Source organism: Triturus cristatus, chromosome 1_2 (genome assembly GCF_964204655.1).
Source record: "Triturus cristatus chromosome 1_2, aTriCri1.1, whole genome shotgun sequence".
In the NCBI taxonomy this organism is placed as follows: Eukaryota; Metazoa; Chordata; class Amphibia; order Caudata; family Salamandridae; genus Triturus; species Triturus cristatus.
In genome coordinates this window covers 730,939,338-730,960,444 of record NC_140580.1, presented here as the reverse complement: position 1 = coordinate 730,960,444, position 21,107 = coordinate 730,939,338, and the positions used below count along the sequence as shown (strand labels likewise).

Here is a 21,107-nt window from a genome sequence, read left to right as displayed (position 1 = left end):
ACATAACTTCCTGTAGGAGAAGGGCCAGATGATCCTCCGACAATCGATGGTACTGAGGTGGCATGGCTGGGGGTAGCCTCCAAGGGGAGGGAGTAGCCCCTTTGGACTATCTGCAAAACCCACCTGTCCGACGTGATGATGCACCAATGGGGGAGGTGCTGGTGAATCCTGCCGCTCACTGGCGACTGGTGGCCCTGATAGGTCGATCTAGGAGGGTTTGGAGGCTGCTGCAGAGGGGGCGGTGGCGGACTGGCCTGCTCGCTGGCCCCCAGAACCATGGCGGTGGGTCCCACGTCCCCGGCAGCGCAGGGGCTGAACAGCTTGTGCTGGTCTGTGGCTCTGGGTGGAACGTGGTGGCGCACCCCATCCATAGCCACGAAAGGGGCTAAAAGCAGACTGCGCAGGGCGGGTAATGGAGAGGCCCAAGGACTTGGCCGTAGCCCGAGAGTCCTTGAAGCGCTCTAGCGCGTTGTCTTCTTTGTCGCCGAACAGGCGGCGGCCATCAAAGGGCATGTCCATTAGGGTGGCTTGGACATCCCTGGAAAAAAACAGTCGACCTCAGCCAGACGTAGCGTCGAAGGGCTACCAACGCTAAAATCGTCCTGCCTAGCGAGTCAGCGGTGTCCACTCCACACTGTATGGTAAACTTGGCTGCGTTTCTCAGCTTGGCAACAGCATGGGAGAGCACGGTCTGGGCCTCCTCCTAGCACTGAGGCAGCACCTGCGCTACCGTATCCCACACAGATTGGGTGTAACGGCCCAACAGACATGCGGTGTTTTGGAATCCCTATCAGGTGGACGTTAGGGAATGTGCCTTTGGAGGTCGAGTCTTGGACCACCAAGTTCTCTGGGGTAGGTTTTGGGAGAGAAAAATTGGGGTCTCCCGGGACGGGCGGTGGTGTCGGACAATCATCCTATCCACAGGAGCCCCTGTGTCGGGCATGGACCAGGTGCCCAAAAGGATGTCAGTTAGGGCTTCATTAAACGGCAGCAGAGGCTCCGAAGAGCTCGCTGCTGGGTGAAGCACCTCTGTCAGGAGGTTAGTCTTGACCACCACCGTGGGTAGCTCGAGGTTGAGAGCCTTGGCCGCCCTACGCAACACCACTGCGTAAGAAGCTCCCTCCTCTGTAGCCACAGTAGGAGGAGACAACATGCCAAGGTCTGAGAAGGTATCCAGACCACTGGCATCCCCCAACTCCTCTCTCTAGTCCGGATCATACTCCAACTGGTCAGTTAAAGGGTCTCCAGACCCCTCCCAGTCCTCCTCACCCTCCTTTGGTTGCCAATCTGGCTGAAAGAACCAGGGTGGAACAGGGGTACAAAAGTACCCATCGGCGCCGGATCCAGAGACTGTCGATGTCGGTTCAGCTAGTGAGGCCAGGGTCGACGCCAGCTGGGGACTCAACCGGTGTCGGTTGCGGGCGTGGTGCCGGTTGAATCGGCGCCAGTGGAGGTATTATGAGGTCGACCGGCGCCGATCCGGATCCAGGCCTGGATCCAAAGGGACCCTGCGGTGCCGAGGCCAAAGCCGCCGGCGTCGAAGGCCCAGGGCCCACAGCCGAGTCCGAGGAGCCCGAAGGCGTGCCAGTGGAGTCCGGCTGCCCAAAGATGGCATGCATTGCTTCGTAAAAACTTCGAAGCTGGGCAGGGGTTGCTCCGGGTCCCGGAAAGTGAGGGAAACTCAGAGCCGACCCTTCGGGCTCCGGACGCAGAGCCACCGGAGGGGCACCACACGCATCCATCGTTGCATCGACCGATGGATGGGGAGAAGTCGAAGAGCGACGATGCTTCTTCGACTTCTTCTTGTGCTTTGACTTACCTGAGGAGTGCGAAGACTTCGAAGTCGAGTGGTGGTGGTGGCTTCGCGACCGGTCCCTCGACCTACCAAGCGACCAGGGCCTTGAACGGCGCAAAGCGGACTGCAGGGCCTCGAGAAGCTTTCGAGACCGCTCCCGCAAAGACTTCGGATTCATTTTCCGGCAGTCGGAACACAACTTGGGATCGTGGTCGCGTTCCAGGCACAACAGGCACACGCGGTGTGGATCCGTCACCAACATCAGTTTCTCTGCAGGAACCGCAAGCCTTGAAGCCGGGCATCCCTGATGTGCACCAGGAGTCGAAGACTCAAAAACGGTGTCGACAAATGTCGGTAAAAAAGTCTGGCAAAAAGTGACTGGTGGTACCGCTCTCTTCGGATCTGCGCTGGCTGGCATGGAAAAAGGGAGAACTGACGTCAGTGGGCGAGGGCGGCGTGTAAGTAGCTGCTGTGATGTCAACCCGGCGACCATGATGTACTCGGAGCCGACCAACGCCACCTTTCCACGCGCAGGGGTACTGCTGACGAAAAAATTCTCCGGTTCCAGTCTGACGCCTGGGAGTAATTCACAAGGTAAGGAACCTATAACTAATTGTCTTTTTCAGATGGGTGAGTTTGTCCGTCCTGGCGTTCAGAGAACCTGCTGTGTTGAACCACTAGGGATATTTCCTGCTGCTCCAGCCATGCCCAGAGACGCTGGGACTCTTGACAAAGGGTCCACGACCCCACCCCACCGTGTTTGTTGCAGTACCACATGGCGGTGGTGTTGTCTGTGAACACCTGCACTTGCCTTCCCTTGATGGAGAGTAGAAAGGCTTTCAATGCTAGTACGATTGCCCAGAGCTTCAGCAAGTACATGTGGAGTAAGGATTCTGCCGGAGGCCAGAGTTCTCTGATCTCCACGTCTTCCAGATGGCCGCCCCATCCCAGGAGTGACGCATCGGTCACTACTGTGAGATCTGGATGGGGAAGGGAGAGGGGTCTGCCTCTGATCCAATCACATTTGGTCAGCCACCACTGCAGGTCTTGTGCAGTTACCTCCGAGAACTGGACCATGTCAGAGAGGTTCCGCATATGCTGTGCCCACTGGAACATCAAGTCCCACTGGCAGAGCCTGCATATACCAGCTAGCATGTGTCACTAGCAGGATGTAGGAGGCCATGAGGTCCAGCAGTCTAACAGTCATTCTCACCGAAATACAGAATAGAGGCTGAAACATCAGTATCATATACTGAATATCCTGGACTCGCTGCTAGAGAGGACAAGCCCGAAACTGCACTGTGTCCAGAACAGCTCAGATGAAATGGAGCGTCTGAGAGGGAGTCAAGTGTAACTTTGGCAAGATGATAGTGAACCCCAGCGATTGCAGTAGGTCTGCCATAGTCTGGAGGTGGGAGTTGACAGCCTAGGGCGAGTCCGCTTTCAACAGCCAGTCGAGATAGGGGAAGACTGGCAACCCTGGCCAAGAGAATCATTACTTCCTCCTGGAGCAAAATCAAATGATCTTCCGTCTGCTGGTCGTAGGATGGAGGGAGGGGTGGTCTCAAAGGGGCGGGTGTAGCCTCTTCGGACTATCTGGAGAATCCAACAGCATGATTTGACGGATTGTGAGTGACGCAGGTGATGGCTGATCCTGCCACCAACTAGATGCCCATGGTCTCAAAGGGGGGGACTTGGAGGCTGAAGCTGCTGAAGGGAGGACGAGGATGTTTGCTTGCTTGGACCTCTGGCCATCCGCCCCTTGTCAGAACGAACCGCACTGTCGGCCTCGCATGGGTTGTGGCACGTGTGCAGCTTGGTGGCTGGGATATGGCTGATGTGGCTGAAAACCCCTTCCGTACCCGCGAACGTCAGACTGGGTACGTTCTGCCACTGGGAGGCCCAAGGACTTGGCCGTAGCCCGGGAGTCTTTAAAGCACTGCATCTCTGTGTCTGCCTTGTATCCGAAGAGACGGGTGCCATCAAAGGGCATGTCCATGAGCGAGGCCTTGACATCCCCTGAAAAGCCAGATGTTCTCAGACAGGCGCGAACTCTAATAGCCACCATTGATGAAATCACTCTGCCCAGCGAGTCGGTTGGGTCTAATCCACACCAAAAGGCAAACTTTGCTGTATCTCTCCCATCTGAAACAGCTTGGGAAAGGACGGCCTGAGCCTCCTCTGGAACCTGTGGTAGCACTTGCACAACCGTTTGCTACAGAGTGTGGGAATAACGGCCCAATAAGCATACAGTGTTCACCGACCGCAGTGCAAGGTTGGTGGAAGAAATGATTTTCTTACCCCAACTGTCTAACCTCTTGGATTCCCTGTGCGTGAGCAGAAGGGAACGCACTGCAGAACATACAGGCTTGGACTACCAAGCTCTCCAGAGTGGGGTGGGTAGTGAGGAAGTTTTGGGCAGGGCAATGGCAGCTGGCAATTGTCCTATTCACAGGGTGTACTGGCCTTGGACCATGTTCCGAGTAGAACTCCCGGCTGTAGCAAATCTATCAGGAGGTTAGTCTTGACCACCACTGTAGAAGCCTGAAGGCCTTCTACTGAGCTCTTAATACATTATAAAGGGATTTTCAAAGTTACTGAAGTAAGAGCAACAGTGGTGATGGTGTAAAAACACTTATTTGGTGAAGCAAAAAGCTGTCGACGCGTTTTGAACCCTGACACGTTTCAGGACCGTACTCCATCGTAAACCAGTTGAATAATGCACCCGTGAACAGAGCAGGAGCAGCTGCCAATAGAACTTCTTGAAAACTGGAGAAGAAATCCGCCCAAGCGGGACAGTTCGAATTTGATTTGGCCTAAGTGACAAATTGCAGCAGCCTACAGGTGCTTTTTCAAAACCAGGTTCATTGAGTGAAGATAGGAGATGGAGATCGTGTTGTGTTCTGTGTCCCGAGGAGAACCCTCAAAGAAACGTGTCAGGGTTCGAAACGTGTCGACAGCTTTTTGCTCCGCCAAATAAGTGTTTTTTGCACCATCACCACTGTTGCTCTTACTTAAATAACTTTGAAAAATCCCTTTATAATTTTTTAAGAGCTCAATAGGGTTACTATTTGGTGATTACCCCTGTAAATATAAGGGGAAAGGTCCCTCATATAGGTAGTTGTCAGGGGAGTTAAGACGTTTTTAGTTCAAACTGAGCAGATCCTGAGCGCAAAATAAGTTTTGTTGAAGAATTATTACTGTTTTTGTGGCATGTTGAAGATGTATCATGTGTATGTAATATAATTTGTATATGTGGCACACTCTTGTATTTTGTAAATAAGTGATTCCTGTGTATGTACAAAAATAATCAATGAATTTCTAAAAAAAACAATTAAGCCTTTAAAAATAATATATATATTTTTTTTCAGCCAACAAATTGATTTTTGAGAACAGTTTCTACTGATCATACTAATTGGGCTGTGTGATCTTGGTTTAAATGATGGAATGAATGACAATCAGTATTGCCACTTCTTTTGATGTTCAGGTTTAGTATATGGTGCACACTTATCTAAGTGAAGCACGGTGTACTAATCCAGACAACCCTTCAGGCTTATTTTGAAGGAGTGTAAAGCAGCTTGTTTTACCAGTTCTAATCATGTAGTGTAGGCTAAACAAAAAAACAAACCATACAGTGTATATATAAAAATATGTCTATTTATTAAACACCACTCACTAACACATTGGTATATGGCATACCTGGAGATATCAACACAAATACACAATAATACTTCAAAAGGCAATACGAAAGTAAGCACAAAATACAGTGGTCTCCAGGGGGAGACCAAACCATATATTAAGAAACTGGAATGCGAACTGCGACCTAAGTCAGGCCTTGGACCAGGAGACTCAGAGGAGCAGGAGACACAAGGAACCACCCAAAATAAGTACCCAGGAACTCCACGGAGGCTGTGTGCAGAGTGGAAACACAGACGCGTTTCCAACAGAAGTCAACGGTAAAGTCGCGGTTGAAGTTTGGAAGAAATAGGACCCTTCCAAGTGGACCCTGAAGAAACCCCGTAAAAGCCAGAAGTTTGGAGAGTCATTCCACACGTGGATACCCCAGAAACTAGGATTCCTACACCAGGGAAGTTGGGTGCACAGGTGTGAAGTGATGTCGGAAACCGCCTTAGACCACAATGGAGGACTTCAGGAAAGATGCCACTGGAGAAGACAGTACAGGAGACTGGTGGAATCCAAGGGTGGATTCTTGAAATGAAGAGCCTGTAAGCAGAGGGGACAGGGTCTATGTAACTTGGAGGTGACCAGGAGGCAAGGAAGAGCAATGCCCACTGATGACAGACAGTTAAGGAGAGTTATCGGTGACCATGTTGCTGCAGCTGTGAGGACCAGGCGACGCTGAGGAAGGCGCCGTACGCGAGCTGTCCCACGTCAGAAGTCGAGAACCACGGGATCGGTGTCTGGCGGGAGCACCAACAAGCCTTGGCAGCTGCAATAGGCTTGGAAAGCGAAGGAGCAACATTGGGACCAGCAAGGTCCAAGGGACTCACCACAAGCAGGAGAGTCAGAGCAGGCCCCAAGCACGCAGGGGAGCCCACTTAAGTAGGAGAAGACCCTCAGGAGGACCCACAGGCGGAAGGCACAGGAGTCGCAAGAGAACCTCAAGCAGCTCACCAAAAAGGAAGGCCCATGGTGCAGAGGATACAGCGAAGACGCTGTACTTGGCAGGAAGAGATACTGAAGGCTGGAGCTTCTTGTAGCCAGAAGATCTCTGGAGTGTAGAGCCAACAAGCCTTGGCATTAGCAAGTAGACGTGGAGCAGAAGGGTTTGGTCACAGTGGTTCTGACGCGGGACAGTGTCCTCAAAATGGCAAAGAGGACAGGTCAGGCCTCGAGAGAGTTGCAGAACCACCACCTGTGTTGCTGAGCCTTTCGACGTCCGCGGGACGTCAGGAGCAGCAGACCGGTCAGCTTCATTACGGTGCCTGCAGATGCAGGGGAGAGACTCCTTCACTCTAAGGGAGATTACTTCGGGTGTCCTTGATGCCCACAGGTCTGACGAAGATCCTGGAAGAAGCACAGACACAGACAACAAAGAAGACTTGCAGAAGATCGAGACCAGGAGCAGCAGGAGTCTTCCTTGATGCAGTCTCGATTCCAGGCAAAGTCCAAGTGTCCAGATGGCTGAATACTGAAGTGGTTTCAAGTTTAAATCTGGCCCCACGACAATCTGAAAAGCCACTCACAGGTAAGCCCTTAAGTACCCTAGGAAACGGGTTGGAACAACTCAGCGGGCCCTCCCAGAGGAGGGGCGGGATGGAGGTGAGGATACTCCCATGTCCAGTCTTGCTCCAGAGCAGGAGCCTAGGGCTCCCTGAACTGGTTCAAACTGGAGTTTGCAAGGAGGGCACCAAATGTGCCCTTCAAAGCAGTCTGTTGGTGCTGACAAGCGCCCCCACCCAGCCGAATACACTACGTCCTGTCTGGGAGGTGGTCACACCTCCCTGCGACAGGAAACATATTGTTCTACCTTCCCCTGCTTGAGCTTGGATCAGCAGCAGGAGGGCACAATGGTGTCTGGGGTCGGCAGCAGCACTAGCTTGCTGTCAGACCCTGAAAGGTTGTAACTGGGAGTACAGAGGAGGGTACCCTAAGGAAGCCCCCCCCCCCCAGGATATGGGATCATACTTCCAACACTGGAATCAGTATTGGGGTATGATTCCAAGATGTTTGATACCAAACATGACCGAGTTCGGTGCCGACACTATATAGTTAGACATCTCATAATGACTGATGTCCACTATATGTTTTAAAATGGCTGACCACACTTAGAAAGCCTGGAGAATTGACTCCAGGGTTTGTAGGGGTGTCCTGCTCATGCAGTGATGCCCTCACACTTATAACCAAGCACCCTACCTTCAGGACTGAAAGGCGTGCCAGAGAAGTGACATGGGTTTTAAGTGCATTGACCTCAGATATAAGTAAACGTATATCTGTTGTGAGGGGTACTAGCACTAACTAACAGGTTGCAATGGCAGGCCTGTAGTCACAGTTTGAGTGGTCTCTCATGGGTGGCACAACACATACTGCAGCCCAGGGGAGACCCCTAGTGTACCTATGCCCTGGGTACCTTAGTAACATATACTAGGAACCTACAAGGGTACACCAGTAGCCAACTGAAGAGGTACACCAGTAATTACTATGCTCAGTTTAGGGAGGGAGCACAGTGACTGAGGTCCTTATTAGCAGGATCCTAGTCAGACAAGTCAAAAAAACATACTGACACAAGCAATACGTGGGGGTAACCAGGAAAACTGATCCCACTTTGATACACTATTCAAAGAACTTTTTAAAAATTGTATTTATAAGTTTTGAAAGAACACATAGACATTACATGCTCAGAAGTTTCAACATTGCACAGTCAAAGCTCCATGGCATCTGAGTATTATCTCAAGTGAATTAAACGCTCAATGAACCCGACCATTTGACCACTGCCTCCCACCAGCCCATTCACATTCCAGTCTAGCATGCAGGTACAATGAGCAGTGGATGGGTGGGGGGCATCACATCTCCTGAGTGTTCTCGAGTGACAACTAGTATTCCCCATTCTGCTGAGCCTCTGTAGCGCACTGCAAAGGTAAACAATGGCTAGTCTTAGTGGCATTCTCTGCGTCCTCAGGCAATGCGATTACGGAGGATAGTTGGTACCTTAGGGGTCACAGATATTCTGAGGTCTAGAAGAGTAGGGTAAGAGTTCTACATATAGTTCTACATACCCATTTCAGTTCACCAATGAGTCAAGCCCCTTTTTGTAAATTGGGGAGTGCCCCCTGCTCCAACAGCACACCACCAGTATATTTGCAAGAAGAAGAGCCAACGCAGTTTAATGTCAAAAGTGCAGGGATCTCCCACACCCAGCCCAACAGGGTGACTTTCAGGCTGGAGTCCAGGGCAAGTCCAGTCGTGAGGGATAGGACAGCGAAAGTCTCTGGCCAATACAGTTGTAAAGTGTGGCATGACGATAACAAGTGCAGGATGTCAGCCTCTGGCTGCCCACATCTATCACAACTGGAGGTGACCCTAAGGCCGAAACACTACAGTGCCTTGTGGTTGTAGTAGACCCAGTGCAAGAATTTAAACTGAACAATGCGCAATCTGCTGTCTGGGGAGAGCATTCCTGTTTGTGTGCAGTAGTATGACCAAGATTTGTTGGTTATTGTCCACCACAGCTCCCTCTCCCAACCAGATGTAACAGAGTTACTCAGCAAGGGTGTGTCATCAAGTGCTATTTGGTCAAGTTTGGATACTAATTGCTTGGTCAAGGTAGCAGCCAGGACCCCATCAAGTGCACAACAGGTCCTCGGCTCTAGGGGAAAGCAGGGACAGAGGCTCCAAGCAAATCCCTCAAGTAACAACACAAAAAGCTGTCCAATTTGGTATGCGAAGAATTTCCTGAATATTTGTCTACTGCAAGTAATTACTGATTTCTGTTCAGGTCCCCTTCATCTCCATTGTCCTCTAATTTTCAATCTACTCAAAGGGTATGCAGGTGTCAGCAGGCTAGGAAAGGGAGTAGGTTACGGGGGTACACCTGTAAAAAAAGTGTCAATCCTCACAGGGCAAACACAGGCATCAAGGGTGATTCTGAGTTAGCCACACAGTGAAATATCTGCAAATAGACTTAGAGTATCTTACTCAATTTGAGTTGCTGCAGAGGATTGATATTTCTAATCCAAAATAGCAGCACACCACAGCATGTGAGAGAGGCTTTTTGCCCAGTAAAAGGAAATGTTGTATGGTAAAGCTAATAGGTAGGATTACCAAATTATAATATCAATGAACAGTTATGCAAACAACAGCCCACACACTGCAGTAAAGAAAACAAACAATTTAAAAAAAAAAACATGCAACATTAAACTTTACCTGGCTCGGACTTGTTATAACCAAAAAAATGTAACAGCTTCAAGAGTAATTTCTCTTCAATCTGGACTGTAAAGTTCTGGGCTGTGATCAAAAGATGCTATAAAGACAAATACATATGCCATGTCAAGATAAGCATACTGATAAAGACAATGTAAATTGTAAGGTAAATGATTTCACAAGTAGTCTTAGAAAGGAGGCTATGTAGCATTCCCATATAACTACACATGCTGAGACTGTTTACTGTCTGTAATCAGGTTAGCAAAAGAAAGTTCCTTGGGGAAAGAAATCAAGATGTGTTTATCACATTATGTAATCTTTCACATTCAATGCCATTATTAGCCAAGATATCAAGGTCGTAGCTGTCTGATGGCCACTAAATGTTCCTTCTTGTCTCTCAAAATGTCCATCTGTAGCCCAGGTTTCCAGTTATTTCAGAAGTACAAACCACTGCAAAATATCAATACGTAGATTTGCATACAGTGTTTGCCAAGGTACACTTCTTAGTTTGGATCTTTTTAACTGAGAATGGTAAGTAACTTTTTCTTCTAATGGATACTTCTATCTGTGGATTCCTTACCTCTGAAAAGAAGAGGGTCTGAGAGAAAAATTCAAAGGAGGAAACCCTGCAAAAATGAGTGTGCGAAATGGAAAGCACTCTGAATCTAGACAGCAGTGTTTTGCATAAGGTGTGTAGGGGAGCACACGTTGCCGCTTTACAAATGTCCACCACTGTTACATCTCTAGCAAAGGCTGCAGCCGAAGACTTCCCCTTTCTGAAATGGGTCCGTATAGTCTCAGGTGGTCGTTTTATTGCCAGTGAATAGCAGATCTTGATATACAGTATAATCCAGTGGGAAAATGTTTTTTTTTTTTTAAACCGCCTTGTCTTTTTTGTTGCCTGTGCACCCAAAATAGAAGCTGGTCGCCAGACCTGATCTCTTTCGTGTGGCTAATATAGCAGCCTAGCACACACCTGGGGTCAAACCTATGCAACTCTCCTCCTTGGTAAGTGGGGTGGCAGACAGAAAGTGGGCAAAGTGACTGATTACCCAAAATGTAATGGAGACACCATCTTAAGAGGAAAAGCTGCCTTAGTTTTTAGTGCACGCTAATCTGTGAAGAAGCACATAAAAACCCTGGACACTCAAAGCCTGCAGCTTGCTAAAGCGACAAGCTCAAGTTACCGCAACTAAACATACAGGGCTTGATTTAGAGTTTGCTTGATGAGTTATACCCTAATGCACTTGCAATATGGTAAGAGGGATATCTGTCACGTTTGTGACGGAGTACCGGTCTGTCGAATTCTAAATAGGCCCACAGTCTTTAAAGTGAGTAGCCTCCACTGGCAACTATGTAAAGGCGCAAAAGGAGTTCCCATTGAAAACATCAAAATCAAGTTCCATTGAGGCATGACAAATTGGGACTGGCGGTAACAAATTCGTCAAATTCTTTAAAATCTGGTGACTACTAGCGACTTGATGTAGCCTTATAGCTAGAGCGGTCGACATCAAAGCTGGGGAACTGGGTTTGAGTCTCGGCAACAACGCTCAACATCCTGTGACTCTGAGCAAATCACTTAATCTCGCCGTGCCTAACAAAAAAATTAATGTTTTCTTGGTTAACGAAACTGGTGCTATGTAAAGCACTCTGATACCCGATATCTTCGGGTCTAGTTTGCGCTATATAAAACTCTAAAAAAAACATACGAAAATAAATAAAACGTTGGTTCGGAGGCACAAAAAGGCCTACAAGGCTACAATAGACATCTTGACCATGGACAATGCCAAATAGAGGATGAAAGAAGCTGTCCCTCCACTTTTTTTGCCCCCATTGGCACTATCAGATGAATTTTTCGTCAGCAGTACCCCTGCACGTCGAAAGGTGGCATCGGTCAGCTCCGCATTCGTCATTGGCATCGTGGTCGCCGAGATGACTTCGCTGTAGCTACTTAGACGCCGCACTTGCGCGCTGATGTCAGTTCTTTTACATGACATTCCACGGCAGAAGCGCAGAGCCATGCAAGACACTGACCTCTGGAGCACAAAACTAGGGCCCTGAAAGGGATTCCCTGACTCTAGAAGTCAGAACAGGGAGGAAGGGTGGGGTGGTAAGGAATCTATAACTAATCTATGTCTCTTACTGAAATATCGTTACCATAGGTAAGTAACTTGTTCATCTGAAACAGACAATTAGTTATAGATTCCACACCTTAGAATAGATACCCCAGCAATACCAACCCCGGAGGTGGGTCTGCGAACCAAATTCACACCAGAAAGTCGTGGAAAACAGAATGGCCAAAAAAGCTGTCTCTCTGGACTTGGTTGTCCAGGCAGTAGTGTTTTGTGAATGTGTGCAGAGATGCCCACGTAGCTGCCTGACAGATGTAATTGAGGGGGACTCCCCATCCCAAAGCAGTGGTAGCTGCAGTCGCCTTGGTGGAATGGGCGCGCAGTCCCACTGGAGGCTCCTTCTTTGCCAAAGAGTAGCAAGCTTTAATGCACAAAAGACCCACCTAGAGATGGTCCGTTTGTGCACGGCCCGACCTCTTTTGGTGCACACGTAGCCAACAAACACCTGGTCATTCACCCGTAATTGTTTGGTGCGATCCAAATAAAAGAAAACTGCACGTCTTGGATCCAGACTGTGGAGCCTTACTCCTTAGAAGGATGCAGAGGCGGAAAGAAGGTGGGCAAAATGATGGTTTGACCAATGTGGAAAGTAGTAACCACCTTGGGAAGAAAGGAAGGTCTGGTTCTGAGGAGGACCATGTCCGGATGAACAGCCAGAAAAGGAGGCTTTGAAGAAAGAGCATGGAGCTCACTCACCCTGTGAGCAGAGGTGATGGCAACCAGAAAGGCAGTCTTTAAAGTAAGATGTCTGAGAGGACAGTTATGAAGCGGCTCAAAGGAAGTGCACGTAAGAACCAAGTTCAAGTCCCACTGAGGCATTGCGAAGGGGAATGGAGGAAAATGATGAGTAATGCCCTTAAGAAAGCGATTTACAACAGTGGACTTGAAAAGAGACGGCTGATCAGGAAGCCTAAGAAAGGCTGAAATGGCAGTGAGGTAGCCCTCCAGATTGCCCAGAGCAGAGCCTTGCTGGGCCAAAGACAGGAGGAACAAGAGACCCTCAGAAAGAGGGACAGAAAGGGGATCTACAGCCTTTGCTGTGCACCATGCCACAAATTTGTTCCATCTGCAGCCGTATACTGTCTTAGTGGAGGGACGCCTGGCTGCCAAGATAACATCACAGACCTCGGGAGGAAGGTCAAAGGCCGTCAACTCCTGCCGTTCAATCTTCACACAAGGAGGTGGGGACTGGACAGGTTTTGGGTGGAGGACCGTCCCCTGTTGCTGCGACAGAAGAGGCAGTCGGATCGGAGGATCGATGGCCATGTGTAACAGCTCGGGATACCAGACTCTTCCTGCCCAATCCGGAGCCACAAGAATGACTTGGGCCCGGCCACGCTTGATCTTCCTTAGCACTCTGGGCAGAAGTGGTATAGGCGGAAAGGCGTATAGAAGTCCGCAACTCCACTCACAACGAAAAACGTCGCATAGCGAGTGCCAACTTGGAAATTCCAACACACAGAATTGCTGACATTGCGCGTTCTTTTCAGTGGTGAAAAGATCTAACCCAGGCTCTCCCCACTGCTGAAAGAGACCTTGCACCACCTTCTAGTGAAGACGGCATTCATGATCCATCATACACCTGCGGCTGAGTTCACCCGCAATGGCGTTCAGAGAGCCCGCCAGATGTTGAACCACCAGGGATATGCCCTGATGTTCTAGCCATCTCCAGAGACGGAGAGCCTCTTGACATAGGGTTCACGACCCCACCCTGCCTTGTTTGTTGCAGTACCACATGGCGGTGGTGTTCTCTGTGAACACCTGCACCACACTTTCCCGGACAGAGGGAAGGAATACTTTCAGTGCAAGACGGATTGCCCGAAGCGCCAGAAGGTTGATGTGGAGCCCAGACTCCGCTGGATAGCAGAGGCCTCTGATCTCCGCCTCTCCCATGTGGCCCGCCCACCTCAGAAGTGATGCATCTGTCACCACTGCGTACTCCAGTTGGGGAAGGTAGAGGGATCTGCTGTTGACCCACTCCTGGTTCGTTAGCCACCACTGCAATTGAGGTGTAGAGCCCTCCGAGATCTGAACAGAATCAGACCGATTCCCCATATGCTGTGCCCATCGGAACTTCAGCTCCCACTGCTGAGCCCACATATGCCATCTGGCATGATCGATCAGCAGGATGCAGGAGGCCATGAGGCCCAGCAGCCTCAGGGTCACCCTGACCGAAACCCGGGACAAGGGCTGCAAGGTCGGAATCAGAGCCCGAATATCCCAGACTCGTTGTTCAGGAGGATAGACTCGAAACTGCGCCGTGTCCAGAACCGCTCTGATGAAGAGGAGGTTCTGAGAGGGAATCAGGTTCGACTTTGGCACGTTGATGGAGAACCCCAGCAAATGCAGGAGGTTGGCCGTAGTCTGGAGGTGGGAGACGACTGTCTGGGGCGAGCCCGCCTTCAACAACAAGTCGTCGAGATAGGGGAAGACTGAAACCCTTGATCTGCGCAGATGAGCTGCGTCCACCGCCATCACTTTCGTGAACACCCGAGGGGCGCTGGTAAGGCCAAACGGGAGCACGGTGAACTCAAAGTGCTCGTGGCCTACCGTGAACCGCAGGTAACGCCGGTGGGCCCGCAGGACTGGGATGTGGAAGTAAGCATCCTGCAAGTCCAGCGCTACCAGCCAGTCTTGTGGATTGAGAGCAGACAAGATCTGAGCCAAAGTGAGCATCTTGAACTTCTCTTTGCGGAAGATGCGACTGACGGTCCTTCTTTGGCACCAGAAGTAGTGTGAATAACAACCACGACCTACTTCTGGCATCGGAACGCGCTCAATGGTCCCTTTGCCGAGAGGGCATCAACTTCCTGCTGAAGAAGCACCAAGTGATACCCCGACATGCGGTTGTACCGAGGTGGCATGGTTGGAGGAGTAGTCTCGAAGGGGAGGGAGTAGCCCCTTCAGACTATCTCTAAAACCCACCTGTCCGATGTGATGGTGTGCCAGTGGGGGAGGTGATGGCAAAGGCTGCCACCCACTGGCGTTTGATGGGCCTGAATGTTCGGACTAGGAAGGTTTGGAGGCAGAGGTGGCCGGGATGGAGGTGGACTGACCCGCCCGCTAGCCCCTTGGTCTACCACGGCAGAACCCACGTCCGCGCTGCGAAGGCTTGTGACTCTGTTGCGGACGCTGCAGGCGCCCCTTCCGGTGCCACGAAAGGAGCGAAAAGCACAAGGCAGAGGAGTGCGGACTGCAGAGAGTCCCAAGGACTTGGCGGTGTCCAGTCCACAGAGTACAGTAAACTTAGCTGCATCTCTCCCCTCGGCGACTGCACAGAAGAGCACGGCCTGGGCCTCCTCAGGGCTCTGGGGCAGCACCTGCGCTACCGTATCCCACACAGAGTGGGTGTACAGGCCCAACAGACATGTGGTGTTCATCGGCCGCACTCCCAGGCTGGAGGAAGAAAACATCTTCTTCCCGAGGTGGTCCAGCTTCTTGGATTTCCTACCAGGTGGTGCGTTAGGGAATGTTCCCTTAATAGTCGAGGCTTGGACTACCAAGCTCTCAGAGGTGGGGTGGTGAGAGAGGAAAATAAGGTCGCCCAGGGCCAGGCAGTGGTGTCGGGCAATCATCCTATCCACAGGAGCCCCTGTGTTGGGCTTGGACCAAGTGACCAAAAGGATGTCCGTGTGGGTCTCACTGAACGGCAGCAGGGGCTCTGAAGAGGCCGCTGTGAGCTGAAGCACCTCGGTCAGGAGGTTAGTCCTGACCACCACCGTAGGAAGCTCGAGGCTAAAGGACTCAGCCGCCCTACACAACATCACTGCGTAAGATGCACCCTCCTCCATAGCCACAGTAGGGGGAGAAAGCATGCCAAGCTCTGGGGAGGTGTCCAGACCACTGGCATCACCCAACTCCTCTCTCCAGTCCGGTTCCTCTAACTGGTCTGCTAGAGAGTTCACAGACTCCTCCCCCTCCTCTGGTAGCCACTCAGGGCGATAGGAAACACCAGGGGAGAAGAGGGGTACAAAAGTACCGGTTGGCGCAGGTCCCGACGTTGGCTGACGTCAGTGCGGCTCCGTGTCTACATCGAGGAGGAGGCTGGGGTGGGCGTTGGCTGGGGACACAACGGGCGTCAGAGGGGGCGGAGGTGTCGTCACTAGATGCGGCGCTGGAGGAGGTGTCACAAGGTCAACCGGCACCGATATGGATCCAGGCCTTGATCCTTGGGGGCCCTGCCGCTCCAGAGCTGAAGCCGCCGGCATAGAAGGGCTGCTCAAAGATGGAATGTAAGGCTTCGTAAAAGTTGCGAAGCTGGGCAGGGGTCGCTCCGGCTCCCGGAAAGGGAGTGAAGGCCAGAGTCGACCCAACAGGCTCCTCGGGCGGAGCTGGATGACTACCTTCCGCTTCCCGCGTCGCGTTGGCCGACGAACAGGGAGAACGTGAAGAGCGACGATGCTTGTTTGCCTTCTTCTTGTGCTTCAACTTACCCGAAGACTTCGATGACGAGTGGTGGTGGTGGCTCTGCAACCGGTCCCGCGATCTCCCTCTCGACTGGGACCTTGAAAGGCACGGAGCGGACTGCCGGGCCTCGAGAAGCTTTCGGGACCACTCCTGCAAAGACTTCGGGTTCATGGTCCAGCAGTCGGAGTACGACTTTGGGTCGTGGTCTGCTCCAAGCACCAAAGGCACACGAGGTGCGGGTCAGTGACCGACATCAATTTGAGACAGGAGTCGCAAGCCTTGAAGCCGGTCTGACATGACATCCCTCTATGCACCAGGAGTCGAACGACTGATAAAAGGTGTTGACAAAAGTTGCAAAAACGGAGTCAAAAAGTGACTCGAGGTACCGCTCTCTCCAGATCTGAGCTGGCTGATGCAGAAAAAGAAAGAACTGACGTCAACACACGAGGGTGGCATCTAAGTAAATACCGCGACATAATTACTGCGACCACGACCACGACGCCAACGACGAACGTGGAGTTGACCGAGGCCACCTATCGACGCGCAGGGTTACTACTGAGGAAAAAATTCTCCGGATCCAGTCTGACGACTGGGGGTAATTCTAAGGTGAGTAATCCATAACTAATTGTCTCTTTCAGATAGGAGAGACTAGGAGGGTTTGGAGGCTGCTGCAGAGGGGATGCTGGTGGACTGGCCTGCCCGCTGGCCCCCTGACCCACGATGCTGGGTCCCACGTCCCCACGATCATCCTGTGAAGAGGCTCGAATGGAGCACACACAGGATAAGTTAAAACAAGATTCAAGTCCCACTGGGGCATTATGAAGGGAGAAGGAGGATAGAGATGCATAACGCCCTTAAGGAATTTATTTACAATAGGAGACTTGAATAAGGACAGCTGATCTGGTAGCCGAATGAAAGCAGAAATAGTTGCAAAGCAGACTTTAAAAGTGCACAGACCAGAGTCCTGCGGTGCTAAAGAAAGTAGATACAGAAGGACCTCTGAAAGAGGGGCGGAGAGTGGATCCACAGCCTTTGCTGCGCACCATGCCACAAACATGTTCCATTGACAGGCTTATACCGTTTTCATGGAAGGATGCCTGGCTGCCAAGATACCATTAGAGACTATGGGTGGAAGGTCTAAAGCTGTCAACTGCCGCCGTTCAATCTCCAAGCAAGGAGGTGGAGGCTGGACAGGTTCGGGTAAAGAACCGTCCCCTGCTGACAGAACATCCTCCCGAAGGGGCAGCCTGATTGGTGGATCGATGGCCATGCTCAGGAGCTTGGGGTACCATACTCTTCATGCCCAGTCCGGAGCCACCAGAATAACTTGGGGCCAGTCGCGCTTGATCTTCTTCAGCACTTGGGACAGAAGAGGTACAGGCGGAAAGGCGTACAGGAGGCCGCAACTCCACTCGTGCCGGAAAGTATCTCCGAACGACTGCCGCCTTGGAAATTCCAACATGCAGAACTGCTGACATTGCACGTTCTCTTCGGTGTTGAACAGATCTAGCCAAGGCTCTTCCCTTCGCTGAAAGAGACCTTGCACTACCTCAGAGTGAAGACGCCATTCGTGAACCACCAGGCACCAACAACTGAGTTTTCCTGCCTTGGCATTCAAAGAATCAGCCAGGTGTTGAACCACCAGGGCTATGCCCTGATGTTCCAGCCACATTCAGAGGCAAAGAGCTTCCTGACACAGGGTCCAAGACCCCACCCCGCCCTTCTTGCTGGAAGCGGTGTTGTCGGTGAATACCTGCACCACAAGGTTTTCAGCAGGTTGATGTGGATCCTGGACTCTGCCGGAGACCAGACGCATCTGGTCTCTGCCCCTCCCAGATGGCCGCCCCATCCATGGAGTGACACATTTGTCACCACTGTTAGATCTGTTTGGGGAAGGGAAAGGGATCTGCCTCTGACCCAGCTTGGTTCTTCCGGCACCACTGCCTCTGAAATCTGGACGTTGTTGGAAAGATTCCCCTGATGCTGTGCCCAATGGAACTTCAGATCCCACAGCAGAGCCCGCATATGCCACCTGGCATGATCCACTAGCAGAATACAGGAGGCCATGAGGCCCAGCAGCCTCAGAGTCATTCTCACCAAAATCCGGGTTAGAGGCTGAAACATCTATATCATAGTCTGAATATCCCGGACTCGTAGTTCGGGAGGATAGGCCCGAAACTGCACTGTGTACAGAACAGCTTAGATGAAAGGAAGCATCTGAGAGGGAGTCAGTTGTGACTTTGGCACGTATATAGTGAACCCCAGCGAGTGCAAGAAGTCTGCCGTAGTCTGGAGGTTGGAGACGACAGCCTGGGGGGAGGACGCCTTCAACAGCCAGTCGTCGAGATAGGGGAAGACTGGAACCGCTGATCTGCGCAGATGAGCTGGGACCACCACCATCACTTTCGGGAACACCCGAGGAGCACTGGTATGGCCAAAGGGGAGCACGATAAACTGAAAATGCTCGTGGCCTACCGTAAACAGAAGGTAGCGTCTGTGGACCGGCAGGATGGGAATATGGAAATAGGCATCCTGTAAGTCCAACACCACCATCCAGTCTCCAGGGTCGCGGGCAGACAGGGCCTGGGCTAATGTGAGCATTTTCAAGCGGTTGAGGGCCTGGAGGTCTGGAATAGGATGCAGGCCTTTGTCCTTTTTGGGCACCAGAAAGTAGCATAAATAGCAACCATAACCTACTTCTGGACACAGGGACCCTTTGATAGCTCCCTTGGCCAAGAGAGCTGAGACTTCCTGGCTGAGAAGTGCCAAATGATCCTCCGACATACGATCAAAAGACGATGGCATGGAGGGAGGGGTAGTCTTGAAGGGGAGGGAGTAGTCCCTTCGGAGTATTGCAAAAACCCACCTATCCGACGTGATGGATTGCCAGTGGGGGACGTGATGGTGAATCCTGCCTCCCACTGGCCGATGATGGCCCTGAAAGGTCAGACTAGGAAGGCTTGTAGGCTGCTGCAGGGGGGGAGGGTTGACCAGCCCGCCCTCTGGCTCCCAAACCCGCGAAATCGCTGGGTCCGACATCCGCGGCCATGCAAAGGCTGGGCAGCTTGCGTGAACCAGTGGCTAGAATAGCTGGGCGCCCCTTCCGTAGCCACGAAAGAGACGAAAAGTAGACTGGAGTGGATGGGATGACGCAGCGAGGCCCAAAGATCTGGCCGTAGCCCGAGAATCTTTAAAGCGCTCCAGCGCCGAGTCCACATTGTCATCAAAGAGGCGATGGCCATCAAAAGGCATGTCCATCAAAGTAGACTGGACATCCCGCGAAAAGCCAGATGGGGATCGCGGAGAAATAAAAAAAATAAATAATAATTTAAACTTACCTTACCGCACCGGTTTCTGCATCTTATTGGCTCCTGCTCTCCTGCCTCTAACAGGAAGCAGGCAGCCAGGCTCCCTCCCCATAGCCAATCACAGAGATTGGTCAGTGCGCAGCCCAGCTAGGGGCTAATGGAGTGGCCATGTCCCCCATGCAGGCAACAGAGTGCACATGACTGGTTTGGGCGGCCCGAGAGAGCAGACCAAACAGTCTTTGCGCACTCAGGAGTGGACAAACCACTCCTCCCCTGCCCTGCTCAAAGAGCAGAGCAGCTTCGTCTACCCGCAATGTGCAAAGGAAACATAAAATGGTAATAACTTTTAGTTATTACCATTTTATGTTTTGGCTTTCTCGCACTGCGAGAAAGCAGTGGGGCGACGCTCCTCCGTCCTAGTGGAGGAGCTGCACCTGGTGGTGCCTATATAGACCTATGCACACCACATCCGGTGAGGACGATGTTGGTACAGGGTTGCAGGCGCCACCTTCTGCCACGCAGGGGTACTGCTTCAAAGTTTTTCGGATCCAGGCTGATGCTTGGGGAATATTCTAAGGTGAGGAATCTGCAGTTAGAGCCTCTATTAGAAATTGGTTGTCACTATCTGAACTGTAATTCTGAAAATCAGTGCTAACCCTGCTACCCTCAATTTGAACGGAATGGTGTAACAACCTGACTCATGGCACGACCATTTCATATTTATGTGAATGCCCGTCAAGTGAGAAACCCAACATAACAAGGAAGCATAGTCACAGTCACTTCTATTATCTGAGACCACCAATGCTTGAAGGGCTGACCCACAATCAAATTGAAGTGACTCTACAGCTAAGGAGATACTGAAATTAAGACTGTCTAGGTGACAAGATTGTCTGAGTGATTTCATTGATCCTGAAGAATTCAAAACATGCAGAAAGCCATCTAGCCTGAATCAGCTCATTGACACACTCACAAATCAATGTTCCTTACCCCTCACCGTTTCCATTGACAGAAAAGCTAGGTATTTAGCAGTATACAAAACTGCACCAATGTGTTTAACTTCCTACAAAGGGATCAGGCAAAATGTCTTCTTGTTCAGAGAATACCCCAGAGCATTCAGAAGATATAAGATCGTCTGAACCTGATCAAGCAACTGTAAAGAAGAATAAGTTACTTACCTTCGGTAACGCTTTTTCTGGTGGATACAGTATCTGCCTGTGGATTGCTCACCTAGTGAATATCCCCTGCGCCAGCGTTCCACAGAATTTTTCCTAGCTCTCCACACCGACGTGGACGTCATAATTCCACGGCTCCGCTCGCGACTCCGTATGACGTCACTGAGCCATAAGAGAGCCACGTCAGAGTGATGACGTCAGTTCCACCCATTTTTTCCGTGCCTCCGAGGCGAACAGGTAGACTGACACAGACTCAAGTATACATAGTACACAGCATTTGAACCAATATATACAGCACAAAGTCAAAAAGGAAAGCTAAAAACATCAGTATTTCCTCTAAATGTACTAGAAAGAAAATACAATGAATAAACAACCAGCCAAAAAAAGGAATCTTTTTAGGTATACAAAGGTG

General features: G+C 51.0%; 1 protein-coding gene across 2 annotated transcripts in view; it reads right to left on the bottom strand.

The window, feature by feature from the left end:
* The window catches only part of VPS13D (vacuolar protein sorting 13 homolog D), a 2,738,381-nt gene that overhangs the window by 499,122 nt on the left and 2,218,152 nt on the right, over positions 1-21,107 (bottom strand). For both annotated transcript variants that reach the window (XM_085608633.1, XM_085608634.1), the window contains exon 62: positions 9,680-9,776. In XM_085608633.1, coding sequence (XP_085464759.1) covers positions 9,680-9,776 — 97 coding nt within the window. The remainder of the gene's footprint in view (positions 1-9,679; positions 9,777-21,107) is intronic.